Source organism: Macrobrachium nipponense, chromosome 17, assembly GCF_015104395.2.
Source record: "Macrobrachium nipponense isolate FS-2020 chromosome 17, ASM1510439v2, whole genome shotgun sequence".
NCBI classification, from domain to species: domain Eukaryota; kingdom Metazoa; phylum Arthropoda; class Malacostraca; order Decapoda; family Palaemonidae; genus Macrobrachium; species Macrobrachium nipponense.
Window position 1 is genome coordinate 87,028,788 of NC_087210.1, and position 25,767 is coordinate 87,054,554.

Sequence of the window (25,767 nt, forward strand, 5' to 3'; positions counted from 1 at the left end):
AAATGTCATTCAAGTGACAACACACAATAACCATATCAATGAACCAAATATAACAATAATTATTATATAACTGTCATACAAAGAGGACTGACCACGAGGTGAACCATGGCCAGTACTGGTCACCCCTGGCTACTACCCTGATTACATGTACAAGGAACATCCAATGCTCCATTACAGTACACTAAATTTAATTCTAATATGACTATCATTAACACTTATTATTGTCCTATGTTTACGGCCAGCTACTGTGAGTGCCTCATAAGAAATACTCCAGTCTTTAGAATATGCAGAATATTATTTAGAATACACTTTTCCAGAAATGAAAACACTCATCTTAGCTGATCGTGTTTGAAAAGAAGCAAATCACTTACCTTGTCGCCCCTTTTCCCTTCGCTGTCGGCGAGCCTTGGTGCTAGCTGTAGGAGGTATATCTTGGACACGAGAGTATGAGTAGTCTCCTGCTTCAAAGCTCCCATATAGCCCCGGAACAGCATCTTTCACCTGCTGGCAATCCAATCATCATTGCTAAATTCCCTCAGAATAAAAAGTTTTCAGGCTTTCCTACATTTTAGTATTAACTTTATCTTGTGCTTCGAGACTGATTTTCCTTCCGACTGAATAGTTCTACTTTCTGTAGGTAATGCTCACAAATACTATCGTATCTTTCATATCTAAATAAAAAAAATGAACATAATCTTAACATAACAGTCATTTACTAAATAGACAGCAAAATATTTTACACAGAGAATAAACCAAATGAACAAATAAAAATAACAATACATAATTATTAAAAAAAACTAAAAAACAAATTAAAATATAAAGCAAAGTGGAAATGAACAAGAGCCCACTTCCAAATGCCCAGGGAGAAAGAAGAAAATCTGAATCCTGATTGTTAACAGTTGCACAGAGACAACAAAATGAAAACAATGGAGAAAGCAAGGAATGGATGAGGGCATGAGGGTATGAGGTCAAACTACACTGAGAGTGGCTATTGGGAAGTTCAGCGTACTCACAGCAGCATAATCTGGGCCAAGGTCCATGTTCTCAGGGGTGGCAAGGGGTGCGTGCATTGATCCCCCTTTGGTTAGTTTAGAAGTTAACAGGCCACCATCTTTGATGTTTATTTTGCCAATTGCATCTGTCACGTTGCTATAGGCCTTAAGGTTTAGTTTGCCAGGTTGCTGAAAGAGGGAAGGCATCGATGGGTTAGTGTGACGAGCAACATACAGGCACTAAACAGAACAAGCAGGGAAGAGCTATAGTTACCAAATTAAAAGAGGTGAAGTGACATAACAAAAAGAAAAAAGGAAAGAAAAGTTGAAAGGTTAAAACTACAAAGAAACCAATCAAAATACTAAACTAAAGTAAGAATAAAAAAACACTAGATTAAAACAACATATTTACAAAATAATGAGTTATTCCACATCACCTACATGTAACAGACTCACAACATCATGACTAAATACATACACAAACATTCAGACGTTTCAACTCACAATTGCAAATTACAAAAACATTTGCTCCGCACACTTTCAAAAACCTTTGAAATTTTCACAAGAATAACTGTTATCTTACATATAGCACACAATGCTGCGTTGTATCTGTAGTTTACTTGACTGAATATTTACATTAGTATAAACTGAAGATCTACTGATCAATAATGAAAATATTCTCCACTTACTCCTACACCTACCTTTTGTATTACCAGAAACAGAAACTTGAAGGGAAAGATAACTTTATTTAATTAATTCCGCTAACCCTTCAACGTTCATGCTCTACAATTACCAGTCTCACCTCAAGCCAAACTTCTACTGAACATATAGTCTAACATTTATACAATTTCAGTTGCTTGTACAAAGACTTTTCAAGTGATAAAAATGTTCAGGCTACAATGGTGGTTTTGAAAGTATTGTAGTGTCAATAATAAGAATTCTATACATTCAGTATCAGTGATGTGACTGAAATTTACATAAGCAAAAAATTTGGATGATTTATATCTTGAAGTATCAAAATCTCATGTTAACTTCTTGTAAAGTTATGTGGGCACTCATGACACATAGAGGTCTCCTCAGTGCTGGATACAGAAAATACTGACAAGTCAGACATCAGTGGTTTGGCAGTTCAAATTCCAAGGATTGTGTACACCTGAGTCACAGAGTAATGGTGATAAGTTTCTTAAAATTTTGTACTATATGTAATACATTATAATCAAATCTGGCTGCTTATATACAGTATACAGTATGTACTGTATTACAAATATCTACAAGATTACTGTCAAGAACATATAGGGTTATGGCAGAACATTAAAACAAAAAATTCTCAGTTATTATTACACTATGCTTTTATTATGTATGTATATGTACTATGTATATATGTTCTAAGTTCATTATCAGTCGTCATGGACTGAAAGGTAACCATCAGTTCTTAGATGGCCATCAAAACTCCTTCCTTTCAATTCTAATTAAGCCATTCTTATGCACGTAAATTTTCTATCTTGTCATATTAGTTATGTTTGTTTGTTTGTATGGTGTTTTTACGTTGCATGGAACCAGCGGTTATTCAGGAATGGGACCAATGGCTTTACGTGACTTCTGAACCACGTCGAGAGTGAACTTCTATCACCAATAATACACATCTCTCACTCCTCAATGGAATGGCCGAGAATCGAACTCGCGATCACCGAGGTGGGACGCCAACACCATACCAACCACGCCACTGAGGCACTTAGTTTTGCTTTGTAACCCTGACACTCTTCATTGTCAGGTTTTATCACTCCGACATTCATGTTATCTATACTTTTCCTTACCAGAGAATTTTTGGACCAATTTTGTTTCCCTCAAGTTGTCTAACATTTCTTTGGTTGCATAACTATACTCTGTTTTTTTTCATCTGTCCATCCGCCTGTGTGGTTTTTGTATGGTAACACTGCGTCCCGGGCTTTAAATAGTTGCGCTACGTGTAAGTTTTAGGTAAATAAAAGGATATCTGGGTGTACATTTGCAACTGAAAAATGTTTTAATAATTTACTGTATGCGAATTACACCATTAATATTCGAAATAGGTTATTGTTATTATTGTTGAATGTAAGCTTCCTTTTCGGGGTGGCGAATGGAACAGCCAGACGCAGTGGCGGGAAAATTGCATCTCTCGCTGTTCACTACGGCAAGATGTCAACGTATTACTTCATTATACGTAAGTATATCAGTATGTACTGTTAATTTTTATAAAGTGCGTTTCAGCCTGATACGATATGACGTAACTTGGTTTAGCATCTGTTTGATGGAATTTGCGTCTGGCTGTTCCATTCGCCACCCCGAAAAGGCAGCTTACATTCGACAATAATAACAATATCCTATTTCGAATATTAACGGTGTAATTCGCATACAGTAAATTATGAAAACACTTTTCAGTTGCAAATGTACAACCAGATATCCTTTATTTACCTAAAACTTACACAGCGTAACTATTTCAAGCCCGGGACGCAGTGTTACCATACAAAAACACCACTGGCGGATGGACAGATGAAAAAAAACAGAGTATAGTCAACTGATAATTTTTAAAGTACTTATATAGTGTTATTTTCTTAACTGTTTCTAATACACTACCACTAATTCTGATAATTTCATTCCCAAAAAAGGAATCAAATGAATAAAGGTTGAGCTTTGTCTAAATTTTCCTCTTCTTGTTTCCTTGGATATTTGTGGGGCTTCAGGTACTTAACAGGATGTATCTTCAATTAGGTTTGAACTTTGAAGAATGGTTGATGAAGTGTCCATTTCTGTGCTTTGGACATCAACGTGGATGCACTAATATACACACAGCTGACTGACTGTGCCTTCAGAGTCATCAGCACTATCACCAGTGGTTTAGTTTTACTAAATAATATCACCATCATTTCTGAAAAAGGCAATCTATTTGGAGGCCTATTTACAATCAACATGCCACACATTTACACTTTTTGTTGAATGTTCTAGGAGAACAGTCAGACTGTTAAGAATAAAATTACATGTTTTATTATTTTTATTAATACCAATGTGGGTCGAAAGTTGAATGGTCATTATATTTTTTGTAATTGGTCTAGCATTTCTCAATTGATTTGTTTCACTGTTAGCTTACCTTTAACGACTTTTGGTTAGATGTCTTCCCAAAATTCTACATAAGCTGTAAACACATATCTATTTGTACAGTAATATATCAGGACACCAATATACATTCTCTTTTCCATAACTCCATAAGTGGTGCACTTTTAGTCCTACATCTTAGTAATTTTAATTTTTTATATACTGTATCACATTTTAAATTTTGTTGCCTGATTCAGTAACAAATGCATTGTAAAGGTAAATCCTACACTACTAAAATGACCACGCCTGTGTCATTATGCACTATGGTTGCAGTATAGGTTTGTTACTATAGCTGTTATTGTCAAAAGTGAGGAATGGATGAATCACTGGAGAAAATTTTGCCACAAAAAGGAAAACTATTTAGACAAAACAAACCCCAGTCCTTCCAATATAAAACTGTCAAAAATGGACATACTGAAATGAAAAAGTGACACAACGATCATGAAAGTGTAAGCAACTCTGAATCATCCATCAATAATTTCAAATGATTTTTATGAACAGCATTAATTCAAGGAATTTAGATTTTAGCTCTTGTATGGGGCTACTGATTTCTGATATGGATTTTGGGAACAAAGAAATTTCAGTATGATCCCAGATGGGATATGAGGATGGTTAGCTTTCCTGGACTTCCTGCTTCTTAAGAGAGACTATTAATTTGCTCAATTAATCTGAACTGAAAAGGCTTAGATAATCCTTGCCTGTTAAATCTGAGTGTCACCAGCTTCTTTGAAGATATGAGTCAAAGGAAGGGTTACTGGGGGGCAGATTTTATTTTATACAAATACTGCTGAACCAGATACTTCCTTTTGAAATCAAATGATAATTTACATTGTCTCAAATCTCTCTTACCAAACAGTGTTACGTTGTGACTGCACTGAAGCAAACAAGATCCAATGACAGTTAAAAGCGTATTGTTTTCACACAGTTAGGAAAAAGATCCATAATGCAAACATGATCTTAGCCAATCTGTGCTAAACACATGGCTCCTTTAAAGATTGTACACGAGTCAGCTTGGTACAGGTACCAAAAATTACAAGTCTACCCTTAAAGGTTTTCAACCCAAACAACTTAGTATATCCTATGACTTCAAGGATTTGTCAACATCTTGTGCCACTTTAGGACTAAGTACTAAGCCACTATTACCACCTAACCCATATGCCAGCACCACCACAGGAATGAGGCTAGTTTCCTGGATCTCACTATGAAAATGTCCTTCCTTATGGCACTAATATCTTCATATTCTCACAGAGTAAGTGAATTTAAAATAGTCTGGCAACTGTCACCTACAGGTCTTTTCCTTCGTACCTGATTCAGTCAGCAAAACTGAAATGCCTGGCTCTCATGACTATACTTAAGAACCTTTTGCAATTCATAATATCAATTTTGGAGTGAAGAGAATCTATTTCTTTGCTCAGCTGAAACATGTAGAGCCTACCATAAAGCCATAAAGCCACAAGACTTTTCCTTGCCAGAGGCCAATGAGAGAAACAAATATCTAAGAACAACATATCCTTTTGGATAAAACAAGTCACCTCCTGGAATATTCTGACATTTTGGAGTCCAACACTGAGCAAGTTCAGGTAAGTACTCATGAAGTATGTGTGATATTGCTCTTGGCCCTTTACATATAACAGACACACTGCCCTTCTAGGGAAGGGATTATTTCCTCATCACCGTTCTTAATATACATAATTAACCTCTCCTTAAAATTTTAGCACTATTGCTGGCAGACGATCTTTCCAGACAATTTAGTTTTCAACAAAATTCTGTCCGACCTAGTAGAAACTATTACATTACTATGAGAGAGAACTCTACTTTTATCCTCAAATCTCATGCTCTGGCATTTCTTGTATGACCATCTGATTTAGATTGCCTTCCAGCTTCAATGATGATTAATTTCACAGAGATGAAACCACCCATGTTACTTAATAATAGAGGTTTTTCAGTCACTCATCATACAAAAATGACTAAACTCCCTTCCCAATGAACCTGCCTCATCTTGCTTACCTCACAAAAGAATGAATCAGGTGCACAGGCACAGATGACACATAAGCAGTGGAGGACTTTTCACTTTTTAAATTGAATACTTGTGAGACTGGGATTCCCACCAGTAAAAATGTTGCATTTTTATGACGAATGCATTTATAAAATAAAATCTATTTTGTACTGTAAAATCATAATACAGTACTTCTATTTATGTAGAAGGCTGCTTTCCCTATGAACACTTACTGTTGCCAATCTGCTTTTCCAATTAGACCTTCCTGCACTTTATTATAACTACTACTACTACTACTGTTAATAGTGGCATAATAATAGCAATAGTATTGCATTATCAACTGACTTCATCTTACGTTCCATACCTGTGATAACAAGACTTGAATAACATGTCTTGGTCTTACGTTCCATACCTGTGATAACAAGACTTGAATAACATGTCTTGGTAGAGTTTTATTCTTGTGATTATTATACAACAATATCTACTTGCAAACACAATAAATATATCCAATACCATAAATGCAATGTTGCATTTAGACAATAAAAACATCGTTTTCCAATAGATGCCAATATCATAACTTGCTTTACTTATGTGTCCAAAATCCCAGTCACAATGACCTGATGTATCAGTAATGACTAACAACAGAAACTTGCCAGGCTTAGATTATGCAGATGAAGCTATGTTATCAACAGCTCTCCCCAAGTTTTACAGAGGTTATTAACTTACAGCAAATGGCCAGTTCCTCACAAAAGGATATGCAACATTTTTCATCCTATTGGGAGCAAACTTAACAAAGGAGCATTGGGTATGCAGGAGGGCACTCACAATAAGATAAATTGCCCCATTCACAATTCAGTGGGAAGACAAAATTGGCACCACTCCTAAACAGAAATGATGGTCTATAATATCCCTATCAGACCCCAAATCCAAAACACATTGGATGAAAATGCAAGAAAATAGCATCCCATAGCACTTGATGGCAGTCTACAGCAGCTGCATCTTGGTAATCAAGACCCTTCAAAGGAATACGATCATGAAATGTATGAGTATACCCTTTGATTACACCGAGCAACAAACTATACTCACTTTAGTAAAGGTTTGTTGCCTATATCTGGCAAGGTGTAACGATTACAAAAAATAGCAAATTTGTAACTAATTTGTATTTTTTATAACTAACAAACCTGAGGTCTTAACATTAGGATTTACTAGAGCCAAGCTGGAAACCGGTAGAATTAAAATTACGCTTGTGAGATCCAGGGACTATTGGCATCTATACCAGGTCACGGAGCATGTATACCCAGAATGCCCTTGGCGTCCTGTGACCCACCAGTTATATCTCTAACCCAGTTTAGATTGCTAGAGGGGTGGTTCAAGGTGGGCCTTTACCTGTTAAGACCTCAGGTTTGTTAGTTATGAAAAATACAAATTAGTTACAAATTTGGTATTTGTTCATATACGGAACAAACCTTCGGTCTTAACATTAGGATAGACTTACTTATTGGAGGGTGGTAAGTCTCTATAACTGACTGGGAGTTTGCCACCTTATCCATTTCCGAATATTAGGGGAATTCCAAGAGAATGGATAATGAACCTAGAACCAAAGATATAAGCGAATCTATTGGTTTCCCTCACTGGGTGCCGATACCATTCTATGGTTTACGCATTATAGGAGAACAAAGAACCTTCCCTTCTCATAAACTACTCTTGTCCCTTGTATCTGGATCCACCCTCACCCCTCTCTTCCCTATTACCAAGAGGGGTGTGTTGCTACTGAAAAGTATACTATAACCTAAGGTAACCTCACAGTATGGCTGACCACCTCACCTGCATCTAGTCCGTTCCAGCATATGATGGTACTCTCCTTCATACTGCCCGTAGGTAAAGGAGTAGAAAGAAAGTAGTAAAGAAAAAAGACCAGTCATCCCATTCATTCTACTTTCACACCTTCATCTTAGACTAGACACAAACTGACCCGCCAGGGGTACTGGATGAGCTATACCACTTGTTGGGCCGCCACCACTGAACCCAAGGAAAAAGTGTCCAAGGATCTATGGGCAACGTCTTTTAAATAAAATGAGGTGAAAGTTGTTTGGCGTTTCCAAACATCAGCTTTCAGAATTCTCTCCACAGACATGTTCTTCTTAAATGCCAAAGAAGCACTCAAGCCTCTGATGTCATGAGCTCTAGCCCTCTCCTCGCTATTTGACCCCCAGTCTTCTGTCATGTAGGCATTCCTGATCGTCTCCCTTAGCCAAAACGATATTGTATTCCTGGACACTTCCTTCTTGTTCCATCCTGTACTTACGAACAACCTCCGGCACCCCGGCCTGAGGTGCCTTGTCCTTCTTAAGTACTCTCTATTACCCTGACGGGGCACAGAAGCATCTCATCTTTGTCATTGTCTACAAAGTCTACCAAGGAAGGTATGGAAAAGGAGTCCACTCTGCTGTCCATTATTGGTGAGTTTTGAGTCTTGGCCACGAATTCTAGGACAAACTCGAATACCATTGACTTCCAACCTCTCGAGTGCTTTACAAGATATGACAGGCCATGTAGCTTCCCCACCCTTTTGGTTAAAGCAATGGCCAATAAGAAGACTGTCTTCAGGGTCAGGCTCCTATTTGTGGACCGCCTTAAGTGGTTCGTAGGGGGGTTTTGTCAGACTGCTCAGTACCATGGTCAGATCCCAATCTGGAGCTTTTAGTTCCTTTGGTGGACATGACTGTTCAAAGCTCTTCATCAGCATGCCCAACTCCCATGAAGACGGAGTGTCCGCACCTTTCATTCGTAAGACTAAGGCTAGAGCAGCCCTGTACCCCTTCACTGCAGATACAGACATATGCCTTTCTGTCCTGAGAAATACCAGAAAATCTGCTAACTGCTGAAGAGTGGTACCGAGTGGAGACAAGTTCCCTCTACAACACCAATCACAGTATGGCAACCACTTTCCTTTGTATACTGCCGCATATGATTTTCTGATATTTCCTGCCATCTGAGTTGCTGCTTTTTGCAAAAACCCTCTCGCTCGGAGGAGATACTTGACAGTCTCCACCCGTGAAGCGATAGGGACTTCCCTCTCCATGTGCGACTGATATAGCAGGTTGCTCCAAGGGGGTAACTCTCTCAGCATGTCTATTAGGAGTTCCAGCAGGTCTGGAAACCACTCTGCCTTTGGCCATAAAGGAGCTACCAGAGTCATTTTGAGGTTCTGAGACTGCATTAACCTGTTCAGAACCTGATGGATTAGACAAAATGGAGGAAATGCATACACGTCCAGATTGTCCTAAGGGTGTTGTAGTGCATCTTCTACTACTGCCTCTACGTCTGGGACTACCGAACAATACACTTCCAACTTTTTGCCCTGCGGCTCAACTTGTCGGCCACTATGTTTCTTTTTCCTGGAATATATCTGGCCTTGATGTCTACTAGGTTCTCTACAGCCCACTGATGAAGTTCAACTGTCATCACATGTAACTGCCGAGAAACTAGGCCTCCTTGTTTGTTTATGTAAGCTACTAATGTGGTTTTGTCTGACATCAATACCACTGAATGTCCTTTCACTCTCTCCCTGAATTCCTGTAGAGCTAGAAACGCTGCTTTTAACTCCAGCACGTTTATATGGAGTTCTCTGTCTTCGCAACTCCATTTTGCTGACACCATCAACTCCTCCATATGGGCTCCCCAGCCTTCTAGTGAAGCATCTGAGAACAGCAAGAGGTCCAGGGAGGGTTGTTGAAGGGGGACACCCCACTGTCAGATTGTCGTCATTCACCCACCACAGCAGGTCTTTCCTCCCTTCTGCCGAAAAGGGAATTTGCTCGTACGGGTGATCTACTATTGGTGACCAAAACTCCTTCATCCTCCATTGTAGAGATCTAAGGTGTAGCCTCCCTTGTGGTACTAGCTTCTCCAAGGAAGTCAGGATTCCCAGTACTACCTGCCACTGCCTTGCTGGCTGTGTTTGTTTTCCCAGAAAGGCATTCACCACTTGTTTGCATTTCTCTATTCTCTGGTCTGTCAAGAATACTTTGGCTTTTATTGTGTCTATAATCATTCCCAGATACTCCAAATGTTGACTTGGATCCAACTGCAACTTCTCCTGATTTATCACAATACCTAGACTGTGACAAAACTGCAGGAGAGTCGCCCTGTCCCAGAGTAATTTCTCTCTGGACTTCGCTATCACCAGCCAATCGTCTAGATATCTTATTAGCCTGATCCCCTGAGCATGCGCCCATGTTGACACGAGAGTGAACACTCTTGTAAAAACTTGAGGAGACGTTGTCAATCCGAAGCACAGGACTTTGAATTCGAAACCTTTCTCTGCAAGACTGAAGCGGAGAAATTTCCTTGAAGACTGATGGACTGGTATCTGAAAGTATGCGTCCTTCAGATCGATTGTCAGCATAAAGTCCTTGATCCTGACTGCTTGTAGAACCATTTTTGGAGTTTCCATTTTGAAACTGGTTTTTCTTATAAACAGATTCAATGTTGACAGGTCTATTACTGTCCTCCACTACCCGTTGGCTTTGGGTACCAGGAAAATCCTGCTGTAAAAGGGCTTTGACGGAATGGATACTTGTTCCACAGCCCCTTTTTCCATCATCTTCTTCACTTCCTCTTGCAGAATAATGGCCTTCTGAGATTCCTGAGCATAAGCGAGGTGAAGTAATGGCTGTTCTGTCTGGGGTGGGGTTACCTCGAACGGAATCAAATACCCGACCCTGAGAACATCCACCACCCACTGCTCTGCTCCCAGTTCCTGCCACACCTTCCAGTGATTTGCCAGGCAACCCCCCACTGGTGTGGCCGAGTGATGAGAGGCGCCCATCCTATCTTCTTGAGCCTCTCCCTCTTCCCCTAATCCCCCTTCCTCTGTTGTTTCTATTGTGAAAGGGCCGATGAACTAACCTCTTTGGGGAAGAGGGTTTTGTTGCTCTATTAGGGATGTTATGTCTCACTGTCTTCTTCTGAGGTATTTGCTGCTGCCTTACCTCCATAGAGGTAGCTTGACTGTTAAGACGTTTTCCTAACTGCCTGCTGTACCAATCTATCGTTAGTGTCCATCCTTCTTCTATCTATAGCCCCTTCCAGTATGACCTCTGGCAACAGCAATTGCGACTATAAGATATCCCCATTCCTCATCGCTAACAGGGAATCCAAATCAACAGTGCGGCTTAGTCTAACCAATGCTGCATCTCTCCTCATTAACAGGATATTTGCCTAAACATTGGCACTTAAATTTGTCAAGTACGCAATCGCTTTGGAACCTGATTGTAGTAATCTAATAAACAATGATTCATCCACTACCTTTTTTGTCACTTCTGAGGATGCAATCTTTGCCACTGCTGTTGACCAAAGATCTAACCAAGAAGCAGTCTGAAAGACAGAAGAAGCTATTGCTTCTAACGTAGCAGCCTCTTGGTAAGTCATCGAAGGGCACTCCATTTTAACCTGATCTAAGGTTAATCCAGGCCTTAACCTTACCACATTAGGGTTCACTTGTCTAGACAGCAAAGGGACCGTCGGTGTCGTATAATATTTCCTTTGTTTCATCGTTGGAGCTTAAGGAATTATCTCTTCCTGCAATCCATGCGTTTACGTGTTGTAAAACAGAGTCCGCATGACTTGAACAAGGCAATTCATACGACAACTTGGTATCCTTTTTCAATCCAAATACCATATCAATCCCCGGAGGAAGCATACTGGCAGGTGTTTCTGTCTTCTCTGAAAGGTTATTGAATTGACAAATCAAATCAATCACCTCCGCATACGAGGCCAGAAACTCTTGGTTTTCTCCTTTCTCCGGCTCTAACATACTGCGCTCTGCCACGGGGGATGTTATGTCACCCCTATCCTCTGACAAACGGCCAGGAATTTCGCGGCTGCGGCCTCTTTGATCTCTGATGGCCTCCGCCATCAGAATAGTCAGCAGGAGAACGAGAACACCTCACTCTTTCACTGCTCACGGATCTAGAGCAAGAATCTCGTCTAGACCTCCAAGATGAAAGCTCCCTTTAAACTGAGCTAACTTTGTCTCTATTAGGATTGCTATCGTTTCCAACGACTGTCGGAGAATTCGGCCTCGATCTTTCATCCAGGTGGACAACGCCTTCCACCAACGTATCAGATGAGGTTGCCAACTCTCTATTCTTTGTTCTTTTAATAGGAGCCTTATCATCCTTTGTCCGTATTTTAAATGGCCTTACGGGCGAAACTGGAACCTGCATTCTATTCTTTGCTGCACTTTTCGCCCCCAACGTTGATTTTGCCAGCGGTATCGTAGTCTTGCTTACACTCTTTGTAATCTGTATTGGCAGCTCCGCGTCGGCTGCTAGTCCATCGCCCGTCGCCTCTCTCGCTCGTTTGGACTCTTGCAATCAGCTTCGCCCGCTAGCTTTGCGCTTACCAGCCACTGACTTCTCGACTTTCCTGCTGACTGGGATATGACAGTCCTGGTCTGAAGATGATTAAGAATTCACTCTTCTCCTCTTAGCCCGAGGCTCAGTCACGAAATCCCGAATCCTCCCACGCTTGACTGGCGCTCACTGTGACATCAAACTTAGTGATGACGCTGAACTAGAGGAAGAAGATGAAGAAGAAGACGAATCATGCCTTTTCTTTATGTCTTTCTTAGCCATTCTCTTCTCTATATCCTGTAATTTCTTCATTACAGTGTGTACTGCCGAGTCAGAAAACGTATTTGGGTCCGGGTGCAGCGAAGTAGACCGAGAAGCAGTAGTCTGTGACATCATCGCGTCTGCCATATCGGTGTGTGACGTATGTTGTGACGTCACCAATCTTGTAGGGAGAGACTGTGCGGCTTCTGCTGGCATCCGCATGTTTGCCGCAAAACTACCCCCCACGTTCTGCATCGCCGTAAACATAGAATTTGATGGCGTAGCCGCGACATTATTTCCCATAACTTGCAAGCCAGGGGGATGAGGAACATTCAGCGCTGCCAGACCCTGCTGGAATCGTGATGTCATATAATGCGACAGCAAACCCTCCAAGGTTGGTACGCCTGGTAGGCCTAGCGCCGCCCAAGTACCTTCCATCCTATCCGCTTTGGGAGCCGGCACCTGGAACAAAGATGGCGATGCTCCCCCCCTTCCTGCTGGGAACAAAGAAGCGTACATTTTATGCATAAAATTACCCAAAACCCCTCCTGAATTTTCCGATAACGAATCACTAGGAGAAACCGAAGGGGTATGGGACAAATCAAAAGCAGGTAGCGAAACATATGGAGCAGTCTGGTTTATTGCCGATACAAAAGAAGCCGGTAAGGTTTGGTCATCCAAAGATGGTATCACCACCTTCCTTTTGTACTGGCCTTTCTCATAAAACTTCTTCCACTGTTCCACCGACCAACCCCGACAAACAGAACATGGATTAGTAATTGTACATACATTTTCCCTGCACCTACTACACGTTGGATGAGGATCCGTCGACACCGAAGTTAGGAATCTAGAACACGGAAAGCAACTGACTCCGGGGCATTTCCTTTGTCTCCTCTTCGAAACGGCAGAAGATCCCGATGGTGAAGCAAAAATTTCCATCTTACCACTTATACACTCTTACCGATCACACTCACACTGAGCACACTCAAAGAAAGAAAAAGTAATAAGAAAAATGAAAATGAAATGAATAAAAACGGGCAAACTGAAAACCGGCTTTAAATCAGATAGACAGTAAACACGTCTTATCTTAAAGGCAGTAGGAATATAACTGGTGGGTCACAGGACGCCAAGGGCAATCTGGGTATACATGCCCCATGACCTGGTATAGATGCCAATAGTCCCTGGATCTCACAAGTGTAATTTTAATTCTACCGGTTTCCAGCTTGGCGCTAGTAAATCCTAATGTTAAGACTGAAGGTTTGTTCCGCATCTGAACAACTGTACTTTGAAAGCCTCTCTGAGCCCATATTTGATAACCATGACATATGCAGATGTAGGGACTCCAGGTAATTGTAAAGCCTGTGAGGCTGACTCAAGTATGCACAAGAGAATCTGAGAGAAGACTCATTAAGTCCAAAAGCCACTCGTGTTGTTGCCAATAAGGAGATATAAGAACTAACCAAAGTGTTCCTTAACAATAGTAAATTAGCCAGTACATAGTGACTGTAGCAGCTGCGAACTGCAAAATGTCTCTGTATCACACAATGCTGGAAGAATAAAAAAAAACCATGAAACCAGTGGAAGTTGCAAACTTGAGGAAAGCAGCAAGGGGATCCAAGGTGAGCTACACATGGTCCAAGAGAGATGCCTGTTGGAGCCAACTAGAATCTCTGAGTATAATCCAAAAGTTTTGTGATGTCTGTGACTTGACTAGTACGTGGTGCAAAACACTGAATGAAAGAAAGGCAGACATCCAGCCCAACTATGCTTGTAACATCATATTTGCTTGCAGACAGCCGAATCCAGCTGGAACAAAAAAACATTAGCACCCTACAGTTTAGTGATGTCACAAACATATCAATCAGAGGATACCCTACAGCTGCCAAATTGCATTACATAATTCATGTTGATAAGACTACTCACAAGGCTGAATCCAGTACCTTCAGACACCTACAAACTGGAAAACAGTGAGTCATGAAAATGTGTTAAGAAGCACATTATTTCTTTGGGATTTAACGGCATAACATATCAGTTACCATTTTGCACTGCATACATCAGCGGAAAGCACATATTGTGTGCATTCAGGGCTACAGCAAAAGTCAGCTTGAGGAGCTGATAAATCAACCTGAATCTTTTGGTATAAAGCAACTTATCTATTCCATATCATGGCAGCCATCCAATTGGTCCAGCATTCGTAGAGGATGGTTCAGAATCTGCCCTGAAGTATTCAAGTTCTCCCCAAATAAGACATTGAAATCAAAATTTGTGAATATAACTTTCTCTTCATCATTTCTTAGCATCCATGCAGTGTGAGCAAGATATAGTACTTAGTAACCATGACAAGTGCATAAAGATGCATAGTAAACATGCAAAGCAAAACACTAACTATAACACTTGTTGATTGAAGAGGCATATTCACAGAGAACCATTCAAATATATTCCCTTATGGAAAATAATTTTTGAATAAAAAATGGTAACAACATATCCTTCACTTTTCTTGGTTTATATACCTCGGCCATCTTCCTAGCATCATGTGTAAAGTACAAATTCATACACTAGTACTTATAAAATACTTATAGTACTATGATCTTATACATAACGGAAAAATACAAAGTATATGAGGCAAATGTTCACACAGCGCAATTTGAAATAACTGCTGCTTCAAATCTCAAACAAGTGTTGGATCTGCTGCCCTATCACCCTAAAAACGAAACCTAAAATTACTTTTATCACTGTAGAATTGGGTGTAGTAGTAACGTCAACATCATAAAAAATATGCCACCATAAAAATCAAAAGCCATTCTAAATTACTTCATAAAACTCTCTTGTAAAAACTTTATCTTTCTTTCCACTATATATATGAAGCTGAAGTAAATACTGTATTGACATGTTTGATCACTGCTTATGTGAACATTCAAATGTAGCCATTCTTACCCATGATTATTCAACACCTTTGAAATAGTACCTTTAATAAATGGCAGCCTTTTTGGAATAATGACTAATATCAACATACTACAACATATCACAGCCATTGCTGGATTGTGGCATTCACAACATCAAAAAGTGACACACTGAGGTGATTCCATCTCTCACTCCAAACTGATCGCACTTTATGCAACCCCCATACAGAGTATCCAGCATGCAAATTGGTATTAACAGTTAAAACATATTTTACGAGAACACTGTATCAAAATTTCAACCAATTCTTTAACTGAAAACATATCCTCACTGCCAGCCCTAAAAGTGTTAAGTATTTAAATGGTTTGATTAACCTATCTAATTTCACAGCAATACCACCAGTAACCATTTTTGACAACCTATTATAAACCAAGAAGTACTGTACTCTTTAGCTGGCATACAGTCTCATGTTTCTAATATCTGATAACCCTATATAATTCTGTTTCTTCACAAAGTATGCTATCTCAATATCAACATTAAAATTATTTATCTTTACATTAAAAGTATTTACCTCTAAAAGTGTTGTTATTACTTTCCTAATTTTGAGAAATTGCTTAACAGGTCATAAATTAAAAATATTCACATCATAATAAAGTCAACACTATCATTCACTGGTTGAAATTATCTAGAATTCTATTTTGTTCTTTGTTCATATGAAAACCTATCTTATTAAATGATTCATCAGCATACACGTTACAAGTTAGAAACGCACTGTTTCCAAAAAAAATTATGGTCACATGAACCTTGGATATATAATTCAAAGAAACATGGACCAAGCTTTATGCATACAAATAACTATGGGTCCTTCTAAAATACTAATAATAATTTTAGAAACCTTAACTCTCAAAGGCATGGGGGATACACTAAAATCATTCTGCAAGGAGCTTAACCAGACAAATTAATTCAGCTCTCAAAGTTTCTGCCCAAAGAATTTGTCTTCATCAATTATTGGGTTTAATATGTATTATGTAAGTCCCTGTAAGGAGACACTGTAATCTTTGCGCATTTTTTGTTGTACAGACACAACCCTACTTCTGAACATTCAACTTACAAACATTCAGATACAAACAAAAGGGATCACATATTAAAATAGTGTTCAGAGCACTCCCCTTTGTACCCATAAGTTCAAATTTTGTTTTGCAGGCCTATTCTGTACATAGTATGTACAGTGTACGTATTGTGCTTTAGGATTAAAAATGGACAGTACTGTATTGACCTTATATCAAACTGTACATACTTAAATAGGCAAGAAGAGTACTTACAGTATACAACTTAAACCATTCAACACATATATGCAATTGTATAAACTGAAAATATTTTAGATTCTAATGAATTTTCTTGGTTGAAGTTGAAATGTGAGCATCCTATCTGGGTTATTATTCTGCATGGTGCAAAAATCTTTTCACTTGAAAGCACAGCCATAAAGTTAAGGCATCTATGTGATTAATGGGTTTTTGTGAGCAAACCTCTTCTGTATTATGAAAACAGGGTGTTTTCCAGTCTGCTTCACCAATTTATACCACATTAAAGAAATAAATTACAAAACATGCTACTCTAGTTTGTTTTTCACAGAAATGGAGCATATGGAGAACAACTAATGACACATTGACACGCATTAAAAAATATTGCATTTCCAAGTGCCTCCTTTATTCGAGTAAAGCATGGTACTATTTTTTATTCGTTTTTCTACATGTGCACCAAACAGGCCAGCAGTTTGAATCCTACTGATAGTGTGCATTGAGGTCACATTGTAAAATTAGTATCTGCATTAATGACTGTTATTTGTGAAAAAAAGGGGTACTCTATTACTGACTATAGCTGTGGAAACATTGCCAGGAACTGTATAAAGTAAAATACTGGAATGAAGAAATCTGGCTTATTGTTTCACCCGAGATCTTATTGTAGATAGACAATACCCTTTGAAGTTCATTATCAGTTCTCATAAGTTAATTGAATAAATGGTAATATCTGAGCAATGGATAATTCATTCATTATTAAGTACATACGTACAGTACATTCTACCTACTTTAAAATATACATTGATTTTTTATACACAAAACTACGATAAAGAATTTCAATTCTCTCTCCTAAAGCACAGATTTTACAGTTTCTCTGACTGGCAAAATTTTCCAGCATCACTATTTTTGCATTAAAACTCATATCAACCAATATAAACAAAAAGAAAATTAAAGTCAAACAACTCAAAAGGTGATATCATAAGTGAATGATAATAAACTTGTAAACAACAGATGCCTGGGTATAACTGACCTATATGTGAGAGATGATGAGCACATGCATAGAAGACCAATTAAGTGCTTAGTGCCCATGATAACAGCCTAGTGCTCAAAACTTATAATCAAACACTGTGAATCATCAAATAGTTTGACAGACTTTAAAATTGTCCTTTGGTGCAAAACTGAATTTACAAATTAAGAACTTGTGTACAAACTTGGAGCTGCTGCATGCATACTGTGCATTACGTTCCTTTAAATAACATTTGTGAAAGCCAGATTGAATGCTGCGGTGAATTCCATTGAGTTCATCTCTACTAGATGTCAAATAATTGTTTTCTTTATCAGTTTGAAGAGCTGTGGTAATACGATATCCATCCACACGTCTATCAACCAATGGTTGCAATTAATGAGTTTGAGCATTGGACAAATATTTGAATCTACACACAAATTTCTCAAGTGAATTACCATATTAAAGTCACAGTTAATGAGCAAAAAATTATTATTGTACACTTCATCTACCCTTTTATATCACTAACCAAAATGCCTATCTATAGCACAACACCTTATGACAAACACAAGATTCTATCCTCCTGAATTTTTTAAGAAATTTAAGGGTGAATTTTCTACTAGCATTAGTAAGTAGAAAAGATTTCCTTGATAGTGGGCAATTACTTGAAGGCAATATGTAAGTATAAATGATACATACAATCAAAACTTAAAAACTTACACCTCTGCCTCAAACAACACAAATTTAAGACCAATAACTCAGCAGAAACAAAAATCTGACTGTTACTGCAATTAAGTCTTTCACAAAGGAAACAATATAATTGAGAATAAGCAAATCAGACATAAACTGAGATAGTTCTAGCAAAATCAACAAATAGGCATGGAAACCAGAGCCCTGATTATAGTCCATTTATAAAAAATAATTATCCTGTATAAATTCTATAAGCACTATAAAAATGTCCACATTACATGGCTAGTGCTAAGCTGGTGAACACGCTACTACACAGAAATACAATTAAATTCTGCCAGATGCTTTAATAATTCACATACATACAAACATATGCAGTATACATACTGTACATAATCTATATATAACACCTACACAAAAATTTCATCAGCTGTGTTGAGCATCCTAAACACACTGCATCAGTCATCACTATCATGTACTCATTCATGCTTACCAGATACGTAGTACGGCGATCAATTCTGATACCTCTTTCACTCCTATCACACGGTTCACCTTAATAACTCTAATCTATTTTCTTTTATTGATATTCAAATCCACATACTTCAATTACAAAATATTAAAACTGGATAAACAATCCCTTCATACACTGCATCTTCGGCTTCCGTGGACATTTAAGATCCTTTTTCAAATCTAACACAAATCACTAACTTCTTTGTCTTATCTTTTCTGACACTTGCCTCTTGTCTAAATGTATTAGTAACATTCATTGGTCCATCTTCCTCTGTTTCATTTACCCTCATAACCATATTCTTTGCTCACATTTACATGGTATTCCATTTCACCTCATAACCTTATTCTTGCTCATATACTCATAACTTTCCCCTTGTACACTTTCAAACTAATTTAATGATTTCTTTACTACCTCAACCAGCTCAATATCATCTACAAACAGAAAACGTTCCTATTTATTTTCTTCACACCTTGGCTGGTATATCTACTGACCCTTACAATTTCTTGCATAACTCCATAAAAAAATATATTAAACCACCTAGGAGATACAAAAGACCTTATCATAACCACTTTCACACTAAACCAATTACTCCTCTACTTCCTTATTTTGACAAAAGCTGCGCATCCACAATATAAACTTAACTGCTTTCATAAGCATCTCTTCTACACGACATTCTCTCAACAGTAAATATTGCCAATGTTCTAGTCCACGTTTACTACCAAAATTTTTTCCTTTTACTTCATATTCACATATTATCTACTTATGTTCTTAGTTAAATATATGTAAAAAAACAAATTGACCTCTAACTTCTTTATTTTTGTAAGAATCAAATTGACCTCTAACTTCTTTATTTTTGTAAAAGCCAAAAGGACCTCTAACCTCTTAATTTTTGTAAAAGCCAAATTAACCTCTAACTTCTTTATTTTTGTAAAAGCCAAAATGACATCTAACTTCTTAATTTCCCTATTTTGTAAAACCCAAAATTTTTTGGACATCTAACTTCTTAATTTCCCTATACTTTTTTGGATATATCTATCATTACTAGCCTAGCACTCAAATAAGCAAACACTAATTTCTGTGGTAGGATCCACATCCAAGCACAAGATATATATATATATAAATATATATTATATATATATATATATATTTATATATATATAGTATAGTATATATATATATATTAGGTATATATGTATATATATATATATTAAAGCCTTGCTTGAGTTAGAAGAGTCCACCCTCATCTTTGTATGCTTAAGCATTTTAAGAATTTACAATTGCCAGTACAACCTCATAACTTCTTGATTTCCTCTCACTATTCAGATATGCCAATTAATATGGGCCTCAAACACATGCAGGTACACAAATTTTGAAACCCTGCCTCCATGGTAAGATTAAAACCTATGCACAATAAGCTACAGGTAGGTTAATTTTAAGGACTTGGCAAATGAATAAGGATTTAAGAGATTTTTCTATACATATCTGCTGAATTTAACTACATTTTACTAAAACTGGCATTTGGATATTAAGAAAAAAATTCTTTGGGGTTATTATAACTGCATATATTACATGTATAAAAAAAGTTATTTATGACTATCATACCTGCAAATATATACAAAAAAGTTGTGTTGATATGACTGCATGCGTACATGAGTACGTTTGGCAAAAAAGTGACTCCAATTCTAATCATATTTAATAATAGATTGAACATCATGCTACATTGATAAGGATAGGCTGTTGAGTTTTGACACAATGTAATTATATTTAATAAAAGTGAACTCATAGAAGCAGGTATGGAATCACTTGTATCCTTCATTATCGGTCTTGTGATTAAAATTAATTTCCCCCTATTGCAAATGGGTCAAATCCTTCATCTGGGTCATAAAAAAATAGTACAAGGATATCAAGAAGTAAAGAGCTGAATATGACTATAACACAACCATCCATACATATATACATTCATTCATTCATTCATTCATTCATTCATTCATTCATACTTACATACATACACTATCAATTGCAATACCTGGGAAAATATGTAAAGCAAGGAAAATGGAACATGCTTTTTACACCATCTGTTAGGGTAGTTTGTTAATTCTACTGGAAATAAAATTAAATACAACAGTCAAGAGCTAAGTATTTCACCATACTGAACTTGTTACTACCTACACCCTCAATAATTATTAATTTTCACTACTGAAAAAGGGGTAACATGACTTTTACCTTTTTGCCAATTGTGCCCCAAAACACGACTAACATACCACTGCTGACTAATGTCTGCTTCCATAACATCTACAAAGATGCAGCAAAACTGGTGAAGATAATGTTATGTGAAAAGAAATGTGTTATAGCAAAACTCATGAGGAAGAAAACAAAGTAAAAGGGTTATTAAAGCAGCCCATACAACACACCTTATTCGTGACCTGATACACTGCCTCACTCAGCGTCTGGAACGTCTGGAAGTTAGGAATGGGTACACGTCAAAATTCAGAAACCCAAGCCATGGTTATTTCATCTCATGAGGTCATCACAATAAGCAACTTTAAATGAAAATATTACCTGTGAGAAACACTTATGACATGTACTGAAACAGGAGAAAAAACAGCATTCATGAATCAATAAAACTATTGTTTATTTGAATGTTCTTAACAGCCTCTGCTAAGAGACAAAGTGTGTAATATTGACACTGGCAATTTGCATGGGGTCTATTTTAAACTACATATACTCTTAAATGAATTTTTCCAGAAGTGTTTGCCTATGAATGTTTTAGATAAGAATATCATACAACTTGAGAGAAAGCATTTTGTAGTGCACATCAATAGAAAAAAAATGTAATGGATAATGCTCCTCAGAAAAATTATAAAAGTAAAAGTGTATCTGATTTTTTTATGTGAGTACATTTTACCTACTGATATTTGATGATTGTGTAAAAAATCATCAATAACTTTCAATCTATAGCAAATAAAATCATTATTAGTTCTAAGAATAAAACATCTTGAAACTTAAGACCTCTCCAAATTTATAGCTTTCAATCATTACTTCAAGCTAACTGTATGAAAGCTTTTATATAAGCATCTTTGCATTTTCATAAAATTCATTTCAGTCCACTTTTAAGTGTACTGTACAGGCTTGTATGCAAAAGTGTAGGGAAAAAACACTTAATTTTGCACCTCCTGTGCCATAAAGTGTCCTTGTAATTTTTTTTTTACCTTTATTTCTGTAGAACATATACATGCTCTTCTCTGTTCCTTTCTTCATGAAAATATCATTATAACTTAGTACTGCCAATGGAAAAACCAGTTATACTTACAGCACAGTAAAAAAAAATTTTCTTACATCATAAACTTTTAAAACTATTGCTTTTTCCCTAATGATGTTTGTCTGCCATGTCCTAAATTGTTATGATAATACTTTTGAATGTACTGAAGTTGCTGGCTCTCCCTTCATTTGGTAATCATCTATCTACTAAGGAAGTTTCAAAATAACCTTACTCTTTTTAGCTGAACATGGACATTAGTACACATGTTCAAAAATCCATTAAATTAAAATGAAGAGGAATGAGTACCAGGACAACAAACTATGTATAATCCTCATTACTGTGAAGTACATATATATGCAAAACGAACAGCACACTTGAATATTTTCAAACACCTCTTCCACCCAAGTAAGACCAGGATGCTACTCAGTGTGCATTTTACTGCTTGAGGAAAATGAACTTTAGGCAATGCTTGCCTAATTCTCATTAATTGATACCCGAGTTGTTCATAATGTCATTTCAAAATAGCCATTTATACATTTTAAGCATTTTCCCTTCAAAGGACATTTACTTGCAAGGCTGGAAGTTTAAAATCAAAACTTGGTAGAAATTTCACACAGCAGTGTAACACAAATCTGAAAGCATTCCAGTGTAAGTCACTAATGACACCAGAGCATTGTGAAAATTGCTGGGTTAGTTTCAAGTATAGAATCTGCCAAGATTTTCATAACGATCGGCATTTTTGGCAATTTTATGACCCAATTTCCCCTCGGACTTGTGTTTTAGGTGATGTTCCATGGTCCCAAAATTTAAAGATTACAGTCAATACTTTCTTGCTTCACCAAGTGACATAAGGTGATTGTATTATTAGCAAAACTGTTGCTTTATGCATTAGGATTGATCTGTATGCAAACCATGCATGAGAATAGTTTTACTAATTATAAGGCATTCTTATAATTGCTATTTATACATGCAGTACATATGATTTTTCCAAATGATGTGAGTCAAAGATGTAATGGCTTATGGGCATTGAGCTGTCTTCTTATATCTACTTTAATTCTATCATCTTTCTTCCTTTGTATTTTATATTAGCTTTTGATTCTATAAAGAATTGAAGGTCAGGCATCTGTTTTCACTATATATATCAAAGTTAAGCAAACCATAATAAAGAGAGTTAATTTTGGTTCTGGATGAAAATTGACAGAAAATGTTATTTCTCGTTAATGTGAACAGTGTCTATGTGAATTTTATGAGTTCTGTCCAAAAAGGAGTTTTCTATAAACATTGCTAGGTAGCCTTGTATTACCACTGTTGCGTGGCTATTTCAAAATACAGACACCCAAGATGGTGTAAAAAAGTTTTGTATACCAAAGAAAACAGGCAGTTTCTGTTTTTTCTCAAACCCTCTTTGGATATGATCTTTGAGATAGTAGTTGGTGAAACTGGTCGGTGACTCTTAGTACTGCTTAGATCTTTACTGGTAAGGAACTGTTAGCATTCCTTGAGTCATTACTGGTTGGTAATTGTTAGCACTGCTTGGGTATGTACTGGTCAGTAACTATTAGCACTGCCTGATCACTACCTGTTGGTAGGGACCACTCCGTTCCCAGAATCTGATCCCTGCGGCTCAACTTGTCGGCCACTATGTTTCTTTTTCCCGGAATATACCTGGCCTTGATGTCTACCAGGTTCTCTATAGCCCACTGGTGAAGTTGAACTGTCATCACATGTACTGCCGAGAAACTAGGCCTCCTTGCTTTTTATATAAGCTACTACTGTGGTGTTGTCTGACATCAATACCACCGAGTGTCCCTTTACTCTCTCCCTGAATTCTTGTAGAGCCAGAAAGCTGCTTTCAACTCCAGCACGTTTATATGGAGTTCTCTGTCCTTGCAACTCCATTTTGCTGACACCATCACTCCTCCATATGGGCTCCCCAGCCTTCTAGTGATGCATCCGAGAACAGCAAGAGGTCTGGGAGGATTGTTGAAGGGGGACACCCACTGTCAGATTGTCGTCGTCCACCCACCACACGCAAGTCTTTCCTCACTTCTGCCGACAAGGGAATTTGCTCGTACGGTGATCTACTGTTGGTGACCAAAACTCCTTCATCCTCCATTGTAGGGACGAAGGTGTAGCCTTCCTTGTGGTACTAGCTTCTCCAGGGAGGTTAGGATTCCCAGCACCTGCCACTGTCTTGCTGGCTGTGTCTGCTTTCCCAGAAAGGCCAATTCACCACTTGTTTTGCATTTCTGTACTCTTTGGTCTGTCGGGATACTTTGGCTTGTGTTGTGTCTATCACCATTCCCCACCCAGTATTATCCAAACGTTGACTTGGATCCGCTGCGTCTTCTGCTGATTCACCACAATACCTAGGCTGTGACAAAGCTGCAGGAGGGTCGCCCTGTCCCTGAGTAATTTCTCCCTGGACTTTGCTATCACCAGCCAATCGTCCAGATATCTTATCAGCCTGATCCCCTGAGCGTGCGCCCATGCCGACACGAGGGTGAACACTCTTGTAAAAACTTGAGGAGACGTTGTCAATCCGAAGCACAGGACCTTGACTCGAAAGCTTCCCTGCAAGACTGAAGCGGAGAAATTTCCTTGAAGACTGATGGACTGGTATCTGAAAGTATGCGTCCTTTAGATCGACTGTCAGCATAAAGTCTCCGATTCTGACTGCTTGTAGAACCGTTTTCGGAGTTTCCATCTTGAAACTGGTTTTCCTTATAAACAATTATTCAGCGTTGCAGGTCTATTACTGTCCTCCACTCCCCCCGTTGGATTTGGGTACCAGGAAAATCCTGCTGTAGAAGCCTTTTGTCGGACTGCATAACTTGTTGCACAGCTCCTTTTTCCATCATCTTCTTCACTTCGTCCTGCAGAATAGTGGCCTTCTGAGATCTGTGGGCATAATGACGTGGGGTAATGGTTGATCTGTCAGGGGCGGGGTTACCTCGAACGGAATCAAATACCCGATCCTGAGAACATCCACCACCCACTGCTCTGCCCCTAGTTCCTGCCACACCTTCCAGTGATTTGCCAGGCACCCCCCACTGGTGTGGCCGAGTGATGGGAGGCGCCCATCCTATCTTCTTGAGCCTCTCCCCTTCCCCTATTGCCCCTTCCTCTGTTGTTTCTATTGTGAAAGGGCCGATGATTATCCTCTTTGGGAAGAGGTCTTGTGACTCTATTATGGGATCTATGTCTCACTGGTTTTCTTTCGAGACATCTGCTGTTGTCTTCCCTCCAAAGGAATAGTTTGACTGTTAGAGGTTTTTCCTAACTGCCTGTTGCACCAACCTATCGTTAGTGTCCATCCTTCTTCTATCTATCGCTTCTTCCAGTATGACCTCTGGCAACAGTAGTTGCGATTC

General features: G+C 38.2%; 1 protein-coding gene across 3 annotated transcripts in view; it reads right to left on the reverse strand.

The window, feature by feature from the left end:
• Positions 1–25,767, reverse strand: part of LOC135196429 (rho GTPase-activating protein 190-like) — a 334,492-nt gene that overhangs the window by 51,653 nt on the left and 257,072 nt on the right. For all 3 annotated transcript variants that reach the window (XR_010310411.1, XM_064223251.1, XM_064223252.1), the window contains exons 25-27: positions 21,546–21,590; positions 1,014–1,181; positions 372–504 (exon numbers count right to left, since the gene is read on the reverse strand). Coding sequence is in view for 2 of the 3 variants with exons in the window: in XM_064223251.1 (XP_064079321.1) it covers positions 372–504; positions 1,014–1,181; positions 21,546–21,590 (346 nt within the window). In the remaining variant the exon portion in view is untranslated. The remainder of the gene's footprint in view (positions 1–371; positions 505–1,013; positions 1,182–21,545; positions 21,591–25,767) is intronic.